Genomic DNA, 19,587 nt, shown 5'->3' on the forward strand with positions numbered 1-19,587 from the left:
AGAAAGAGGGACTCACTGCAATCTGCTTGTGCATACCATAGGTAGCGCCACATATACCACTCAAATCTGCAGTAGTAGCTGCAATTAATTGATACTGTTCCATTACTTCATACTTCTTTGGAAAGTCCTCCAGCTGTTACCAGTTACTGGGCTGGATGACTTAAAGCAGTTGAGAGTGAGCCCGACAAGGCTGTTGTAAAGTCAGGGGAATAACTAATTGCAGTGTGGTCTGTTCAGAGCCCAGCAGTGAACAGCCGAGCTGGGGCTGGGGTGAGAAGAGTGAGGTCAGCCTCAGGTGTGGAATATAGAACACTGTCTGGAAACTCAGTCATCAAGATCCGTGATGCCTTGATGTCCTATTTCAGAGTATCAAAATGAATGCAAAAATGGTGAAAAATCTCAAAATTCTAAATCAAGAGATTAGCAATGCTGATTATTACGTTTGCCTCAGGCTCCAGTGTGGTTCAGCCTGGCACTTGTGAGTGGATTAAGTCTTGGAAGAGTCCTCCCTGGTAACATGCTGTGAACATAGATTTCTGTGCCAGATAGACTCAAGTTTGAGCCTACTTCCTGCTAGCAATCAGATCTTTGGCAATGCAATGACTACAGTGATAGCCGACTCTTGTTCTAGACCAGGTTCTGACCTCAGTTAAGCTGTTTATGCGAAATACATAATGTATTTGCTTTATCAGTCAGTATGTGGACACTCAGAGAGTTTAAATAATTTGCCCAAGATCTTAAAACTTTTTTTTTTAATACTGATTCAAGATGAGCTCTTGGAAAACGTGCTGCCATTTTGTGACTCAGTTTACCTATCAATAAAATGGATCAAGTTGCATATTAAAGTGAAAGATCAAACAAGACCTCCCAGAAAGGAAGTGAAAAACATTTGAAGATATGTGACTACTAGAAATTAATTAAAACGTGTTTATTTACTTAGTTTTATGTGGGGGCATATGAGTGCCATGTCAGTCAGAGGACAGCTTGTAGGAGTCAGTTCTCCCCCATCATGTGGATTCTAGGGCTTGAACTCAGATGGTCAGGCTTGGCAGCAAGCAACTTTCCCTGCTGTGCCTTCTTGCTGGCCCCTTAGCTTTTGAAAGTAGAGACAGTGGTATTAGGTAGGCCTTGGGCATCTCAACCATGTACTACTGGCTTATAGCTACCTGAGGTTGCATGGGTCAGCCTTGGCTAAAGTCTTTCTGCCATTGTGTAGATGGAATGTAAGAAGGCAGTGAAATGGGGGGTGGGAAAGAGTGTTTGTGAATGTGCTTTTCAGTAGAGAAAATTAAATTAGAAAACCTGAGCCTCCCCACTTCCTAATTTTATGCAGCTGTGACACTAGGCTTCCGAGCCATTGCCGCCAGCACAGAATCACTTGGTGTTGGCGTAGTGACTTCCCCATGTACGTGTGCCCATCGAGGCTTTACCTTGTCTCCTAGTGCCATTCCGAATCAAGTGTCAGTTACACGGCCCCTTCAGACTCCTTTCCTCTGTGTGTGTGTTTGAATAGTCTTCCATATGGGAGTCGTGACCACCAGTTTCTTATCAGTGCATGGTAACAGAGTCCCCATGCGCTTTCCAAATCCTCTTTATGCTTTAGGCTGGAACCGTAAATGTCTTCTTGTTTGATGAAGTAGAAGGCCATTCGTAGGCTCGCCTGAATCCCTCTGCCTGTCTTGGATAGCTGCCAATAAATTAAATCAATTAATTTTGGCTGACAAAGCTGGCATTAATAGATTGGAGTTGAGCTCAGCTTCTCTGAACGCAGTCTCCAGGTTAACCCTAATCCTGTGTGAAGTTGCTCATTGTTCACCCGTAGCTTGTCAGCACCATCGTTTCGTGTAGGAATTCCCCCCCCCCCACTTGCCTTTCCCTGGAAGCAGAATGAGAAATATTTCTCTTTCTAGAGAAGCTTAATTAAATTCTTCATTTTAGTTTTGCCTATATCTGCCCTTAATCAAAATTCAATGAAAATATAATTATGTAGAGATTTCCAAGTTTACTTTGATAAACTAGCATAAATATGCAGGCACAGTGGAGCCTTTTCCTCAGTGCTCAGGAGTTGGAATCCCCAGAAATGAAGCTGGGTGTCTCATTGCCCCCTTGTACATGCATCTCCATGTATGAGTGTGTGTGCATATGCACATGTACGAGGAGAATGTATTTTTTGCATATTTGTATAATTTGAGTTCTGTTTTACATCCATCTCAATGCAAAGTAAATTAAAATTTCTCTTTGGTTTCCTTATATTTTCTCGATCTTATTTCTTCACTGTTAGTGACCTTCCTGAAGATGCAGTCATCTAGGTCCAAGGTCCTCGGATGGGAACATCAGGCTTCCCCTTCTGATGCAGTACTTCTGTTTAATATGCTCCTTTCAGAAACAGACCGCACAGTTTTTATGAAAAGGACTTTAGGGAAGGGGAGAGAAGGCCAGGGCAGTGGTGATGGGTGGCATTGCTCAGTGAATACAGCATCACAACTTTCCAGCCCATCTTCCCTCCTGTGTGAAGAGAGAGTTCATGAGAGCATAGTCTGGCTTGGACTCTAAGTGGTACAAGAATCCCTTAATTTCCATCTCCTGTTCCACAGAGGTGGTTCCTCTGCCTCACTGTCCATGCTTCTCAGCATTTCTATCTCCCCAGTAGGGTAACAAGGATTCAGAGGACTGCCAGCAGACATGCCCCAGGGGTAGATCCTGTGGAGGCTTCTTAGGCCTTCTGTGCTGGGTATTGTGAATAAACCAGAAAGCCCCAAATTTGTCCCCATCTTGGTTGCTGTTTTTCTGTCTGAATTCTAGTTCATGTAACGTTTTACCAAATGGGTGTGTAGATCAGTCTGGTTTCTAGCGACAGCTAAGTGGTTTGGACAAACACTCCTGTAGCACATGTTATCTCAATCATGTGGAGATGGAATGAATGCCTAGCATGAGAAGCTGGGGAAAGGGCCCAGGCACGGGAAGAGAAAGCAGCTGGCAGCCATTACTTTTCTCCCCTTGGACTTTCTGGCTTTGTGTTGACTCATCGCGTTGCCAGACAGAATAGCCAGGTAGGCTTGTGGCCACATTATGCAAGAAACTCTGAGTCCAAGAATCTCACAAGCCAAGGAAAAGAATGGGTTTGGATAGAGGGAGTGACACAAAACCAGAGACAGGGACTGTGGGCTTTTTCCACAGCTGCACAGTTCATCCTTTTAGCTGAGAATTCAGGTATCTCACGATCATACCTCTTCTGTCCAGCATCCCAATGGCCAGGTTCGGTTCATTTTAGGGATCCGAGTAAGCGGGTATCTGTTAGCCAAATCTTTGGTTACCCCAAATTAGCTCATGTTCTTTACTGCCTGTTTCCTCTAATTATATAGTACACATCCAAACCCTCAATTATCCAGAATAAACCAGGCTGCCTGCTCCTCCGTGTGGAAAACATTTGACGGTGGTTATGATTTCCTTGCCTAGACCTTGGCAGTGCGTTAGTCATGTGACCTCCTGGCCCTTTAAGGTTTTGAAACCCTGGTTCTTGTGCAAGTCAGACTCATCTCCTTGAGGAATTTCTTCACTGGGCAGCTTGCCCTTTTGAAACCTTAGTCATCCTGAGCACTACCCAAGGAGCCCCCTTGACTTCAATTTTTCTGCCATAGTCCTATTTGTATATCATATTTGTGGTGTTTGACTCTCAGTCTCATATTGCTGAGACTCATGCCTGGGAATGTCTCAGTCACTCTTTAAAAACGGACAGTACTTGATTACTAATGAGAAAGTGACTCATTTCCTTCCAGACCAAGGCTGGCACTGGTGGTCAGAGTTCATAGATGTCTCCATCGCACAGCTCGCTGATGAGATCTACATATTCCATCTAAGTTGTTGTTTTGTTTTTGAGGCAGGGTCTCTCTCTGTAGAGCCTTGGCTGTCCTGGAACTCAGAGATCCACCTACTTCTGCCTCCCTGGGATTGAAGGCATGCGCCACCACACCTGGCTCCTTCTAAATTTTCTAGGAGTTAATGACAGTGTCATGAACTGGGGGAGTGAGCCAGGAGAGGCCTTTATACTGAGTCGTATGGATGCCTGAAAATGAGTTCTGGAGAAAGGTCCTACACACATTTACCTAATGGTTGATTCCCCATGAGGTTAAACACAGTATTCTCTTCCCATACCACTGTCTCTCATACACACCTCAGTCACTTAAATGCCCTGTGTAACTTACCGGTAAGGCCTGAAATGTCTACCACCGTCTGTACTGAAGAAAGCCGTCTGCTGCACTAGCCTGGGGTTTCAGGCAAGACGCTTAAGGCCCAGAAAGGGACAGAATTGTTAGTTCTCTTTTGCTTGGTCTTGGTCTCCGTGTGTGTCCTGTGAGGGCTTAGCTCAGGGTGAGACCTGAGCAACAGTTCATTGCGTAAGCACGCATGGGCCCATTGGGGGGTACTTAGTACTGTGAAGGGTGTGCAAAAAGAGGGACATGGCCACAATTCTTGCCCAAGGAGTAGGACTTGGAGTACTGTAGTAGTCTGGTTATAGTAGGGCAGTAGCCAAGACCTACACACCACTCCCCCCGATACTGACACAGCCGGCCGCATCCTTACATCCGCGGATATAACTCCTGAAGGAGTTTATGTCAGTACTGAGGTCATCACGCTCAGGAGGAGGTTAAAGGGACCTTAGGGTGCACCTGCTTTCCCACTCACTGTATTTGATAGGTGACGACCTGAGGCAGAATATAGCTGAGCGAATCAATCACTCCATATTACAGGACTGACCAGAACAGAGACAGGGTTGAGCTATTTCTCTTGACCCCACTAGGCAAATTGCTTCTCCAACCTGTTCTTTTTCTTCATGGTAGCACCCCTTTAAGAACTGATGTGGACAGACAATGCATTATCATGAAAAGCAGAACTTAAACAAAAATTAGGGTTTTTGTGGAGCAGTTTGGAAGAGTAAGAACGTTAACTCTAGCACATTTTAATTTTTTAAAGTTTGGTGAATCCAAACAGTGTGGAGCTCATTTGTAGTTCTTTGTGAGATGAGTGTCCTGTAGCTCCAAGGGCTGTGAAGATAACTTAGGGAACCATGGAACTTTAAAATGACTGTTGGAGGTGATTTGGTCAAGAATCTTACTCTCTAAAAAGATCTCTTTATTTTTGTTATGTGTTAGGATATTTTTCCCCCATGTGGGTATGTGCTCCGCATGCATGCTTGGGGCTGCTGGGAGGCCAGAAGAGGGCATCATGTCCTCTGGAGCCAGAGTTACAGATGTTGTGAGCTGCCATGTGGGTTCTGGGAACTGAATTCTGGTCCTCTGCAAGAGCAGCTAGTGCTTGTCACCATTGACCCTCTGTCCAGAACCAAGTATCTTATTTTAAAGCACAGGAAGGCTAAGGATCAAAGGTGTGAAGTGATTGTTCAGGATTACATGTCTACCAGCAGAGCCAGGGCGGCTCTAGAGGAAAGGGCCATGCGTAGCAACTTTGCCAGAGAGATCTGTGGTCGTCTAGAAGCCCAAGGCAGGACATTTAAAAATCTATGTGCTAATTACACTTTAATATTCATTCAGATAGAGGACAAACTCCTAACTGTTAGACACCCAGTTATGTACATTTACACACATATATTCGTATGTATGGAAGACCTGGATTGTGTGTGTATACGTGCACGAATTTGTGCACACCCATGCCCTCAATGTCTCTCCTAGAACCATCTTGATGCTACCGGACAGTGTTTTCAGTAGAGCATGGAAGAGAATATCGGTAGATCTGTAGTGGCCTTGCTCTGGCTTGGCCTAGTCACTGAAGGACCTCTCCAGAGATGGTGTGGAACACGAGTTGTAGCGTGTTGGGGTTTCTGCCGTAGACGGGCCTTGTTTACACTTGGGGAATTATGTGTTGCGCTCTGTCGTGAAGCACAGATTCAGCCTGGGCACTCCGGCTTTTGGGGTCTGCTGGGCTTGTTCCCATCATCCCTGGAAATATTTTCTCACATGCTTTTGCCTTTGCTTTGGGTACACTTGAGTGGTGCTTTCAGCAGATCTGGTGGGTGTTTGGTTTCTGTAGTATGAAAGACCACACACCACTTAAAATCTCAGGTATTTTTTACTCACAAGAATCCCCCCCACCTCATTAGGCCACAGTCCTATTTTTAAGAGGAGTAGTGGAAGATAGATGCCACATTAGGGTTAGGTACCCTATTATTATTTTGCAGGTGTTCATTATTTTTATTTTCTTAGGAATTTACTTTTTTTGGTGTTGGCATCCAATCTGGAGTCTTGCCCTTGTCAAGTGCTCTAACCGGTGAGCTACACTCCCGGCCTTCATCTTTGGTTTTATTATGCAGAGGGTGTGGCACCCGACAATGGTACTCCTCAGACCATTGGGCTGTCTTTCAGAAATTAAACATACTTCATAATAACTGCTTCTAAACTAGCCTGGTTTCTACAGCCCTGTTCTATTTTTCTCCTTCTCCTCCTTTTGCTATGGTCTTGGGAGTTAAACCCAGGGCCTCACACATAGAAATCGAGTGCTCTACCGACTGAGTTTATCTCTAGCAAAAATGGCCTAATTTCTAGAAACCAAGAGTTAACCTAAACTGTGAGCCTTTTTGCCTTTATGATGTCAGTGCCGTCTTGCCCTGAGAGCTAACGTCAGCAGACTTCCTTTAAGTGCTAGACAGCACATGTTTTAGGCCAAGAGTCAAGCTGACACTTCTGTGTCACTTTAAATGGCCATTTAAAATGCCACCAACGATAGTTCCTGACGATACAAACCTAGATGTAGATTCCCCCTGAGGACAAGTGTGTGCCAACCCCCCTTAGGGCATAAGGGCCATTCTTAAGCTTCCCATTTCCCCAAGAAAAGTGGCAGATGCCGGAAGTGCCGTTGTTTCTGATGTTTGGCTGTTGTTTTAATGTGCAGGTGAAGTTCTTGGAGCAGATGAGCTGAGATTACAGCAGTGAATCACACTTGACCCCTCTGGTGCCAGCTTTTGGTTGATGCCCATTTCCTAGCTCGATGGCCTGTGCTGGGTTATGGCCAGGGTCAAAGCAGAGACACTAATAAAATAGTGAGGGACATAATTCAAAGAAATGAAAACCATACACTTTTCTTTGGCAAATAATTGTTCCCATTACCGTCAAAGTAATGAATGTCAGTTGATGTCAACACCACAAAAGTTATCCTTTGTGTGGACACGTTTTGGGGATGGCTGTTGTGACAGGGGTGATTTTAGTAATCATATTTGCTCTTAAAAGGATCTTGAGACACTTACAGGTAAGCCAGGCCCAGCCTCAGAAGCAGAGCTGGCGCTGGTTGGTGCCTGCTTCTGGCACAGTGATGCAGTGTGAGCCTCTCACACAGGTACTGCCGGTATCGGCTGTATGTGAAAGTGGGGTTCGTGTGCAGCAGATGTACACGTCTCCCTACAAGTGCTGGGCAACTTCGTATTTTTTGAGGAAAGTATGATTTAAAGAAATCTACTCCATGTGGGGTTGGATGGCTTTGACTAGTCTTGGGTGTATGAGGGTTAAGGTACTCTGTGTATCAAGAATTTTAATTAGTTTAAAAATCCTTTCGGTAACTAGCTCAACCCCGTGGCTCCCAAACTTTGAGTGTAATTGAAGTCTAGAGTCTTTAAGCTGTAAAGGTTCTGTGGACCCTTGCATTTTGCCCTTTGGCATCCGTTAAGAATGTGAACACTGAACAGCTGAATGATTTCCATATGCTGGTCCCTGTGCTTGGCACATGGGGTAATAACAGAGAATACTTCTTGTCTGTTAGGGAAGGTAAATAATTATAGTAAAGGTTAATGCCATATGTCAGATTTATGGGAAGATCAAGTTGGGGATGTCCCTTCCCACCCTCCCCTTCCGCCTTCCTTCCCCTTCCTTTAGCATCTCCTCCCCCTTCTCCTCTTCTTCTTCTTCTTCTTTTGGGGAGTAGGGACAAGGTCTTATTGCCTGAGCCTCTCAAATGCAATTAAAGGCAGCACAGGCCACCCTGCCTTGCAGGAAATAACATTTAAGCAGGGGCTTGAAGCAATTTTAGGGCATGGCTGCAACGAGTGTGGAGATAATGGTGCTCTGTGGATGGTGTGTGCCCGGGTCTGGGAGGAGCGGTGGACTGTAGCCCGCTCTTTGAGCTGCAAGAAGGAAGTACAGTGTGTGAAGAGAGGCTGTCTTGAGGCAGTTGTTTGAAGACAACGCACCAGGAGTTCTGGAATGTTCCTAGAGGTTGGGAATCGTGTACAGCCTTGGAGGCTTGCATAGCCCAGCAAGGTCTGGCCCCATCAGCCCGAATACAAAGTCACCCAAATAGACTGTTATGTTAATCATAACGGCAACTTGGATGCATTCAAGTGTGGATGAGATACGACTTAGTGGTGTAGAATGCTGTATCAGGATCACAGACCCTCGCATGCTTCTGCAGCCCAGAACTCAGAGCAGCCCTCTTCTCTCACTTGTCTGTTATGGTGAAGGGTGCTTTCTGTAAACTTGTGACTAGAGTGTGCCTGCCGGATTTTAATCACACACGGCTCTTTTCTCAGGGTCCAGGGTGTATGGCAAAGGACTGGTATGTGCAGGAAGACAAAGGAAAAGCCACCTTTCATTAACAGCAGCGACACAAACCTCAGCCCTGTTTCAGTGTCCCCATCCCATCTTCCAGAAGGCTGTTGAAGAGACTGACCGCCCAGCTCAGCCTCAGAGCTCTGCTAAATGAGCTTAGACTGTCGGCTGGACGAGAAGGCCACTCACAGAGTTCCTACGTAAATAAAGCATGGCTTCCCATTGCCCGGGCTCCCGATTCAGTCTGGCGAAGGGTAGCAGTGCTGTGAATGAACAGCTCCGAGGCCCTTCCACTTCAGCCTCTTCAGTGTGGATTTATTGGAATCAGCGTGTTTATTGCTTTATTCAGATGAGGGGGTGGAAAAACCTGAACACATGTGAACCAAGCGAGGTGGGACTCCAGAAGTCAGTCCCCAGCCTCCCAGCTCCCCTTGCCGTTTTTTTCCTGTGGGAAACTTTTTAATTTGGAAGCATTCAGCTAATGTGGGAATCAAGATTAACATTTTCTGAAATACTTGTACAAGAAAGGCAGAAATGTGCAGTCCAGGAAGCAGATTTACATAGTAGAAAAATGCCTGCCCCACAGTGCTTGGTCGGCTTTGTGTATTAGATGTGATACTCTGTGTGTGTGTGTGTGTGTGTGTGTGTGTGTGTGTGTGTGTGTGTGTGTGTGTGTGTGTGTGTGTGTGTAGGAAGGCCCTAGAAAGCATGTTTTACCACAAACAGTCTGTTTGGGGCTCCAGTCTCGCCAGTACTCCCCCTTCCTACTGAGTAAGGTATATTGTTTCCTTTCTTTTTTCTTTATTTCCCTTTCTCTTTTGGGAGTAGCAGCAAGGGATGAGTGGGAGTGGGGATGGTGGGAAGAAATGAGCATGATAGGTGACTTCTATTTTCTCCTTTTCTTTTCTTTTTTTTTTTAACCAGGAAGTTAAGTGTAAGTCTGTGCTAAAAAAAAAAAAAAAAGTCACCAGTGAGCACAACCCAGTTAGTTACCTTTGCACAGAGTCACGGAATGAGAGGTTGATGATCTAGTGAGACATGAGGCCCAAGTTCTTGAAATGAGGGACACACTGAGGTTACCCAGTGGCCTGGGCTCTTGATGTAGCTGAGCCATAGACTGGAGTCTGTATGCTCTGGGGGCACCTACATGTTTTCAGCCTGGCTTTGGGAATTGAAAGTTAAATAGAACTTTCACTGGCTACTGCCAGCTTCGGCTGTTAGCAATTATTTTTTATCTATTTGAACAGGGGGAACGGGAACAGGGTAGGGGCGGGGGGTGGGGGGTGGTGGCAGGAAACCTGGCTGGCACCATGGTCACAGGAAAGAACAGACTGATTGGGGGCCCTTCAGACCATAGATCTTTGTTACTGGCCGATGCTTAATTTGGTTTGTGGGTTCTGTTAGCCCCTCCCCCTGCCCCCCCATCTACCTTAACGACAGTTCCCCCTTCTGAGCTGAGCAGAGGCAGGCCGCCACTGCAGAGTGGAGGGCTGAGAGGCCCAGAGCAAGAAGAAAGTGGGTTGAAAGCCGAGTTCTGTTTAAAGAATTTTCTGCTGGAAACCAGCCCAGAGGGAGTCAAGAGGAGCTTTAATGAGGAGCAGCTGCACTGTGATGCAGCTCATAGGAGACATTCCCCCCCAGTCCACATTCTGGGCAGTTTTTGAAAACTCATGATTTTGAAATTGCTGTGGTGTGAAGCACGCCCCTCTTTCTTGTGTGTGGTGCGGGTTTTGCTTTGTTGTAGCTTTTAATGACCAAATCCTCACCAAAAAAATAAAATAAAGCTCCTCAAAACAAAAACACAAAGAGCTGCAGTAAAGCCTGGGTGTAATTTGGGCTCACCCCGCTGCTGGAACATTTGGTGGGGAAAACGGGGTGAGCAAACACCGGTGTTTGGTTGGAAAAGAGGTGTATTTCCTCCTCAGGCTTCGGTCATTTTGGAGCTGACAGAGCTGCTCATTGCTTTGGCGTTTCTCTGGATGGGAGGCTGTTGACTTGGGAAATGTGAAAGGGGAAATGTTTCTGCCCTATATTACTAGAGAGACAGCCTGAGCTGCAGCCATTGCAGCTAGATGGGAATCGCCATTCCTGTCCCTGCTCCATGCTAAGAATCCAGGCTGCTATGCCTGTGAGAGGCAGGGTCTGCCTGGCTGTATCAGCAGGGCGCTGTAAAGGTGTCCATTCATCTTTCGGATGGAACCTTTCCTACTGCTTTTCTCCCCGCCCCCCACAACCCCCCCCCATTCACCCTATACTACCATATGTGTGCGAGGTGATAGAGTCTTCCATGTCGTTAACAGCGGACTTTTGAGGAGCAAGTAACAGACTGTGTAGACCAGGCAGCAATCATCTGCATTGTGTCTGTGGCTTTGCCTGTTGTGTGCATCTCAGAGGAACAGAATCACACCTGTGGTTGTTTGGTTCTGGCTTCTTTTACTTAGCATAGTATTTCCAAGGCTCATGGGCAGAGGGAGGATACGAAGGGACGGGAAATGAATGGGATGGAGATGGGTTGGGGATTTAGCTCAGTGGTAGAGCGCTTGCCTAGCAAGCGCAAGACCCTGGGTTCGGTCCTCAGCTCTGGGAAAAAAAAAAAAAAGACACAAAGGATAAATAAAAAGAAAGTTAAAAAAATATTTCCAAGGCTCACCTATGTTGTAGCATGCATCAGGACTCCATTCCTTTACATGCTCAAATAATATTTTATTGTATGGGTATAGTACATTTTATTTCTCTGCCCATCAGATGATGGGTATTTGGGATGTTTCTACCTTCAGCTTTCTGAATCGTACTGGCATGAACAGATGAACATATTTTTATATGAATAATGCTGGTATGAACTTATGCTTTCAGTTACGGTACATGTGTGTGAGTGTGGTATTGTGTATGTGGTATGTGTGTGGTATATATGTGTGAGTGTGTCGGATGTGTGTATATGTGCGTGTGTGTGTGTATTTGTGTGTGTATGATATGTATTGAGTGTGTGGTATTTGTGAGGATGGGTATGTGTGTTATGTGTGTGTGTGGAAGCATTTTAAAGAAAGATGTGTCTCATAATGGAAAGATGATTGAGGCAGCAAGCCAGTAATTTTACTTAACAAATATATAGATAGCGTTTACCATTTGCTGCATGGTGTTCTTAGTGCTGGGATGATGTGAAGACCCTGTGAAGGCAGGCACTCGTATTGAACCCATCTTACAGCAGAGAGGGCTACTGCTCTGCCTAGGAATCCACGGGGCCCGAAGGATGAAGCAGAGCTCGGTGCAGGTGGGCTGGTGCTGGAGTGTGGGCTTAGCAGTGGGAGCGGTGACAAAGGAACACTCCTGAAGTCCTGCTGCTGTTGCTACGCATTGTGGTTAAGCAGAGACTGACAATTGCGTCCTAGGAATATTTTAGAAATGCTTATGCCATTTGGTAGAAATTACCTTACGGTGCTTTAAGCTCCTGTTATTCAAGGATGCACAGAGCTGGGGAAACAGCCAGCGACAAGATGTCTGGCCTGAGGCTTTAAAGATGATCAGAACTACTGTCAAGAATGAAACTGTGAACATGAATGATAAGCATTGCAGGAATTCAGTTAACGAGACTTGTCAGAACATGGTAATTATGTATAACTTAAAGGTATTAAGTAAAGGTGACTTCAGATTATGAATAGGATCCTTAAGAAACTGGAAGTGTTAAAAGTTTTATGGGAAAATGATCCCCAGTGTTTCTTTTTAAGCAAGACATATCGAGGTAGGTAAATGGCTTAGAAACCTGATCCGGTAGCATAGAGTGGTGCCTTTTGGAGTCTGTTATGTTTAGGTCATTGTAACAATGACAAACACCAAATGGAGGTGGCAGAGAAGAGCAGTGCAGCCCCGAATTGAATGAAAGTGGCCATAATGGAGGAGGGAAAAGGTAGACTAGCTTCGCCAGGCTTTGTGAGAGCCAGGGTCACCTGCTCAGGTGCAGGAAAGTGGCCAGCAGAGCCTCCAGTGGGAATGGGGGCTTCCTTATGGTGAAAGGTAAAATCCGTGAATAAGCTGGGGCTGCTTCCGACCTTAGGGTTTTTGTGCCCTGTGTCCCTCTTCTTGCAATCCTCCCCTTAGTAAAAATGGCTCTCTTTTCCCCAGCCTATGCCTCCTCCTCCCCCACCTCCATTCCTCCTTTAAAAACTTTTAAAAAGGATTTATTTGTTTTTATTTTATATGTATGAATGTTTGTCTGCGTGTGTGTGTGTGTGTGTGTGTGTGTGTGTGTGTGTGTGTGTGTGTGTGCGCGTGCATGTCATATGCATGCCTGGTGCCCATGGAGGTCAGAAGAGGGTGTTGTGTCCTTGGACCTGGAGTTACAGTGATTATGAACCACCGTGTGGGTACTGGGACAGAACCCAGGTCCTCTGCAAGAGTAGCCTGTGCTCTTCTTGACTGCTGAGCCAGCTCTCCAGCCCCTCCGTTCCTTCCTGTTTTATGTTTTCTTCTGCTTAGTGTATTTTTTACTTTGTTTTTGTTGTCTGCTGAAATTTACATTCAGGAGCTCAGAGGTTTTCCTTGCACAGTTGCCCCTTAATATCAGTTGGGGATTGACTCCAGGAACCCCATGGAGCCTTTATATAAAGTCATATGGTATTTTTATGCAACCTGTGCGTATTCTCCCACGCTAAGCCACCTGCACATTACCTTCCATGCTTACTATAATGTTAGTGCACTGTAAATATCTGTCCTGATGTATATCTAGAGAATGGCAAAGCCACTGAACTTGGCCAGTGTAGACACCATCCTGCCCCTACCTGGACATTTTTGACCCCTGGCTGGTTGAGTCCTCGAATGCTGAACCTGTGTGTCTCCATGACTACTAGAACAATGCTTGGCGCATACTCAGCATTTGCTAAGTGTGTGCTCTCACAGTTAATGAATGAGTTTAATATTTTGTGTGGAAACTAGTAGAATATTCTTCATCATCATTAATGTCATGATTAATAAGCATATTGGATGCTATTAATAGGCTCCACGTCTTCTCCACTAAAGAGTTGGCAAACTTCTGCAAAGTTCCAGGGACTAAATATTTTTGTGGGCCATGTGGTCGTACTGCAGCTATTCCACTCTGTTGTGGCAGCCATGGCCATCTGCAAGTGAGCAAGCATGGCTGTGCTCCAACGTGCCTATTTATGGATGCGGAAATTTGAACTTATGTATCTTCCAAGTGCCACAAAACATTATTTTTTAAATTTTCCAAGCATCTGGAAACGTAAAAGCCATTCATGGTTTATAGGCCATGCAGAAACTGGCCACATCAGACCCCTAACCCATTCCTTGCACTTCTCCACTGTTTCTGTCTTCTTAAACATGATCTCCTTAATTGAAACTTACTTTCCATCCTTGGTAGGGGACAACCATTTGGATTAAACTCTAGAAAAGGAGAATTCAGAAGTGCATCTTTGAGGTCCCCAAACTTTCGTGTTGGTCCATATTTGTTTTCCTGGGAACCTTGTTTTCATTGTATGTTTATGATGCTGACATTTCAATGGGTTTGCACTTTCTTAGCTGAGGCCACATGGTAGCACTGGGGTGGCGTAACAGTTGAGGAGCAGAGCTGGGCAGAGCCCACCCGGGTTTAGGGGCATGCCATTATTAATAGGGTGCCTGGTTCCCACCCGGGAGGATCAACCAGGCCTAAAGCCCAGAGGCCTGTTGCTGTGAGTGGGAGGTGGGAGGCAGTTTCTTAGCATCTTCCATAACACATTTCTTGAATAAGCTGCAAATGCTTTTAATAATCCCTCTCAGGGTTAATTTTAGCTGAGCCACATTGGTGTTCTCTGTGCCTCTGTTTAAGAAAAAAGAAACCCAGCAAAGCTCCACATTCTATTGTCAAATCAAGCTGTGATTTGGATAATGCATCATATTTTCCTGAGCCAGCATGGAGAGAAAAATGGTTTTCATTTGCTGAGCATTTTAATACTCCCAATATTTTTTTTTTTCCCCACATACTTGAGTTTGCCTGGTTCTCACACAATCCCACAGTGTGAGTAGCCTTCTTAACTATTTAAGATGTCAGAGAAGAGAAGCAATCAGCCCAAGGTTACAGCACCTGGACTCTTTGAAATGAGCTGATTTATCTTTCATTATATGTCTGTGTGTATCTGTGTGTGGGTATATGCACGTGAATGCAGGGAAGCCAGAGGCATCAGATCCTCCTAGAGCTGTAGTTGGAGGCAATTGTGAGCTGCCTGAAATGGATCCTGGGAACCAAACTTGGGGCCTTTGCAAGGGCAGCATACCCTTAACCACTGAGCCGTCTCTCCAGCCCCAGCACCCTGTTGAGATGTCCTCAACTGTCCTTAGCCGCTCACTGGTTTCGACACTGTGAACTCTGCTCCCTTCCTGTCTGGAGAGTGACGGGCTACTGATGAAGACGCTCAAGAATCCCGTCTGCCCCCGCTCTGTCACACTTCCCATGCACGGTTCTGGGAAGGGGGGGAGGCTGTGGCTGATTACATCCCCGCACTGTCCTGTTTACCAGCCGTCTTCTCCACGAGTCGTCATAGCTGCTGTGCAGTTCTTCTGAGCGTGTCGTCTTAGTTCCCTTACATTTTGCCTTCCTCATTTTCTCAAAAACCTTGAACCCTGAGACCTCACCTGGCCAACCAGTGGCCACGGCTGGCAAAAGCAGGAAGGAATTCAGCATGGCGTCAGTGCTGCAGGTCACCAGACGTGACAGGCGCTGGACGTGAGGGTGAAGGTTCAGTTTGTGTAAAGGTGCTGTCTGTCTTTAGGTCATAGTGGAACAAGCTTCTAGATCACTTTCTTGTCCTCCAAAAAGTAAAATGGACAGATAGGGCGAGTCAGGTAGCTGGGGCTGCAGCCAAACAGCAAACTTGTTAGAAGCAAAGTCTTTGTGTTCGCTTTACATGGTTGTTAGTGGTCCCAGGTACACAGCTTTTCCATCGTGAAAGGGAGTCCCCGTCCTTGCCAGTGCTGTTTAGAGAACATTGTTATAAGTGATGTGCGCAATTTGGGGTGGTTTTGTGTCTTAACTGGTGGTATATAAAATGACTTCTCATGTTCTAACATGGAAAATATGGGAAAAAGTTATTTCGAGGCAGGATCTCATGTAGTCCCAGCTGGCCTTGATCTCAGTATGTAGCCTAGGATGACCTTGAACCCCTGGCCCTCTGCGTTCTTCCCCCAAGTCTTGGGATTGCAGGTGTGTACCACCATGCCCAGCTAGAGTGTTATTCTTGAATTATTTCCCTGTGCTATACACAGTTGTTTATGTGGTACTTCAGACGTTCTGTGTATTCTTAATTATACTGCGTGTCTTTTCATTTGCTTATATACCAACACTGAAAATGTGTTTTTGAACCCTTCCCGAACCTTCTTTTCCTTTTTTCTCAGTCTCAGCTGCTGGAATGTAACCCAGAGAGCCATGTGTGGACCTGAGAGAGAATGACTTCCCATTCCTCAGTACTCCGTTGAGAAGGGGCACATGATGGCATGCATATGTCAAACTGGAAAGTCTAGAGGGTTGAGTCTACTTGTTGTCATGAGGCTGTCTTAATCTAGTCAGCTGCCTCATCAGAATGAGAAAGTTAATGACACAGGAGACAGGTGGGCACAGTGCTCTGTAGAGGGACCACTGCGGCCTGCGCCTGTGTGGACCCACCTCCGAGGAAGGGTCATGCTGACTGTAGCAGACCCTGCTGGGTCGTGCACCTCGTATGCTGTTACCTGCCAGGATTGAGAAGGGCCTGGGAATAGAATAAGTTCTCTGAGCACCTCTCCTCCTGAAGTCAGGGGGGTTTGCAGGCTGTACTTTTAATGTCTTTATTCACGCTTGGATGTTTTCTTGCTTGTATAGCATCATTTTCTGGTCCGTGGACTCACAGGAAGTCAGGTGTTTTCCATAGAATTTTCATTCATTCATTCATTCATTCATTCATTCATTCATTCATTTATTCACTTATTTTTAATGCAGATGTCCAGAGGGCTTCTTGGGAGAATACTGTCAACATCGAGACCCCTGTGAGAAAAACCGCTGTCAGAATGGTGGCACTTGTGTGACCCAGGCCATTCTGGGGAAAGCCAGCTGCCGGTGTGCTCCGGGGTTCACAGGAGAGGACTGCCAGTACTCCACCTCTCACCCCTGCTTCGTCTCTCGCCCCTGTCTGAATGGAGGTACCTGCCACATGCTCAGCCAGGACACCTACGAGTGCACCTGCCAAGTCGGCTTCACAGGTAATGGATCCGGCCTGAGCCTGTGCGTCCCGTTCTCCGCAGCAGCCTGTCCTGTGTGACTTCCCTCTCAGTGTCTCGCTCCTCAGGGGTGATAAGACACCGCCCCCAAAGCAGCGCAAGGAGGAGAGAGCTTGTGTCGGCCTGTGGTTCCAGAGCGGGGATCCGTAGTCACTAGGAAGGCATGGCAGCGGACAGCCAGGCCCGGAAGGGCTGATCACTTCTCAGCCACAGATAGAAAAGAGCCGAGTGGAAGTGGGGTGAGGCTGCACACTGTCACAGCCTCCCCTCATCTGTACTTCCTCCAGCAGGGGCTCCGGCTCCTAAGGATACCATAACCTCCCCAAATAGCGCTGCCAGCTGAGGACCAGGTACTCAAGTACGTGAGCCTATGAGGGACATTTCTCATACAACCACCCCGTCAGGGTCCCCCAACTCCATTTTAGCATTATGATGCAGGTAGGAGTATGGGGAAAGGCTCAGGGACATTTAAAAATCCGTTAGTAGATAAGTGTTAGCTATTTTAAGCAAATAAAAGATACGAAATGTGATTAAGAGAACATAAAATATGTGAGGTACTTTATAAAGTATAGAAATAAAATAATTCAAGAATAACATTCTAAAATTTTTCCATATCGAGGCATTGAGAATCATTTTATATTTCACTTCTTAATTTGTAAGATGTGCAGTCAATATATCCTCTGCCTTTTGAGAATTTTTAAGGGGCAGAGGAAGAGAAAGAAAAAGGGTCAGATGCCTAGAAGTGTTTGGTATTTTGCTTCCTAAAATCTCCCCCTCGACCCTAAGGGACTGGCTTTTCTAATCTCCAAACTCTCCTTCCTCCCCTCAACTTGGTGAAAAAAGAATTGTGTGTCATTTTGACCCCTGCTAGAGACACTAAAGCAACAGGTCTAAATCTACAAGCCAAAATAAAAAAAAAAAAATGTACTTGGAAAATTAGACTGGATCAGTTGTGTTTAAAGAAAAACGTACGTAATGTTGTCTTATTTCTGTCACCTAGGAGCTCAATTTAGTAACCGTATAGTGTGAAAACTGTTTCATTCATTCAGCAGACAAGGTTGAGGGCCTGCTGGGGGACCCAGCCTTGGGCTGTGGTGGCTGGCATGGTTGAAGGAGATGGTACACTTGGGGGCGGGCATTAAGGACGGGTTGACAGTGGGCAGCTGCTGATCAAGGAAGAGTCCACCAGGTGAATGGAGAGGCAGCGGGCATTCCCAGGCGAGGGGCAGCTTCAGCAAAGACCGGGAGGTAGGAGAGCAGGGGGACCCAGACCCTGCGCCTCAGGACTGGTCATGTAGCCAACACTCAGTCCCCTCAGGTGCCCTATCCATGGAGTCTTGAGTCTCACCTTAGGGCCTCAGGGAGCTTCTGGAAAACACTGTGTGTCTGAAGATCTCGAGGTGACACCAGTGTGTTCTGTGAGATCTGCAGTGTAGGGGTCTCCATGGAAGCACCTGCTTAAGCCGGTTGGGTGGGAGTGGGGGCTGCTGAGCGGGAGCGGTACCAAGTTCTGTTTTCCTTCCTTTAGGGAAGCTGTGCCAGTGGACAGACGCCTGTCTGTCTCACCCCTGTGCCAACGGGAGCACCTGTACCTCCATGGCCAACCAGTTCTCCTGCAGATGTCCTGCCGGCATCACGGGGCCGAAGTGCGAAACCGATATCAATGAGTGTGATGTTCCAGGACGCTGCCAACATGGTGGCACCTGCCTCAACATCCCTGGTTCCTACCGATGCCAGTGCCCTCAGGGCTTCACAGGCCAGCACTGTGACAGCCCCTATGTGCCCTGTGCACCCTCTCCGTGTGTCAACGGAGGCACCTGCCGTCAGACTGGTGACTTCACCTTTGAATGCAACTGTCTTCCAGGTAAGGAGCTCCCTAGGCTTTTGGGAATTGGGGTGGGGGAGGAGGTGGGGGCAAACCCGCCTCAGGATGAAGGTGGAGGTGGAGTGGCTTAGATCCGCCTTTAGGGAAAAGGGGAAGTGAGAGCGTTGTGTGGGGTGGGTTGCTGGTGAGGGAGGGGTTTTATGGGCTCACTGTGGTCTATAAATAGAGCAGGGGGTAATTTAACATGTCAGAGTTTATGATGATGAGTGCTTAGGAAATTGTTTATTGTTCCTTTTGGAGAAACAGTGAGAAGAAACTGGAGAAACAGCTCTGGGAAAGGGCCAGGCAGATCTGGAGTAGGGAACACTGTGACACCCACACACAGGGAAGTGTGTGTGTGTGTGTGTGTGTGTGTGTGTGTGTGTGTGTGTGTGTGTGTGAAAGAGTGTGTGAGAATGTGTGAATGGTGTGTTGTCTGTATGTCTCTGAGTGTGAGAGGGTGTGTATGTATGAAAGTGTGTGTGTGTGTGTGTGTGTGTGTGTGTGTGTGTGTGTGAGAGAGAGAGAGAGAAAGAGAGAGAGAGAGTGTGTTTAGTAAGCCAAAGCAACACCAAGACTAGAGGATCAGCTCTTCTTTATGCTTCTGTTCCCAACTGAGTATTTACCTCTCCTGTGTCCCCACCTTGACATGGGGGTGGCCCTTCCCACCTTGACATGGGGGCATGACCTTTCTCACCTTGATGTGTGTGTGGGGTGACCCTTCCCACTTGACGTGGGGGTGACCTTTCCCACTTTGGCATGGGGGATGGCCTTTCCCACCTTCAAGCTGGAGACTTGAAAGAAACTCTTTGGTTAACCAGTGGTGTTTTCTGATGAGCTCTGATTGGCGACGCGGGAGAGACTAATCAAGACACAGGACTTTGCCGTACCCCTGGCTAGTCAGGGCGCCTAAGCACACACACAACCCGAGGCTGGAGC

General features: G+C 46.6%; 1 protein-coding gene across 2 annotated transcripts in view; it reads left to right on the forward strand.

Moving 5' to 3' along the window:
* The window catches only part of Notch2 (notch receptor 2), a 140,667-nt gene that overhangs the window by 44,979 nt on the left and 76,101 nt on the right, over positions 1-19,587 (forward strand). For both annotated transcript variants that reach the window (XM_052730395.1, XM_052730396.1), the window contains exons 3-4: positions 16,507-16,766; positions 18,313-18,648. In XM_052730395.1, the coding sequence (XP_052586355.1) occupies positions 16,507-16,766; positions 18,313-18,648 (596 nt within the window). The remainder of the gene's footprint in view (positions 1-16,506; positions 16,767-18,312; positions 18,649-19,587) is intronic.

The sequence above is a fragment of the Peromyscus californicus genome, unplaced genomic scaffold (assembly GCF_007827085.1).
Source record: "Peromyscus californicus insignis strain IS unplaced genomic scaffold, ASM782708v3 Scaffold_9__1_contigs__length_137607984, whole genome shotgun sequence".
In the NCBI taxonomy this organism is placed as follows: Eukaryota; Metazoa; Chordata; class Mammalia; order Rodentia; family Cricetidae; genus Peromyscus; species Peromyscus californicus.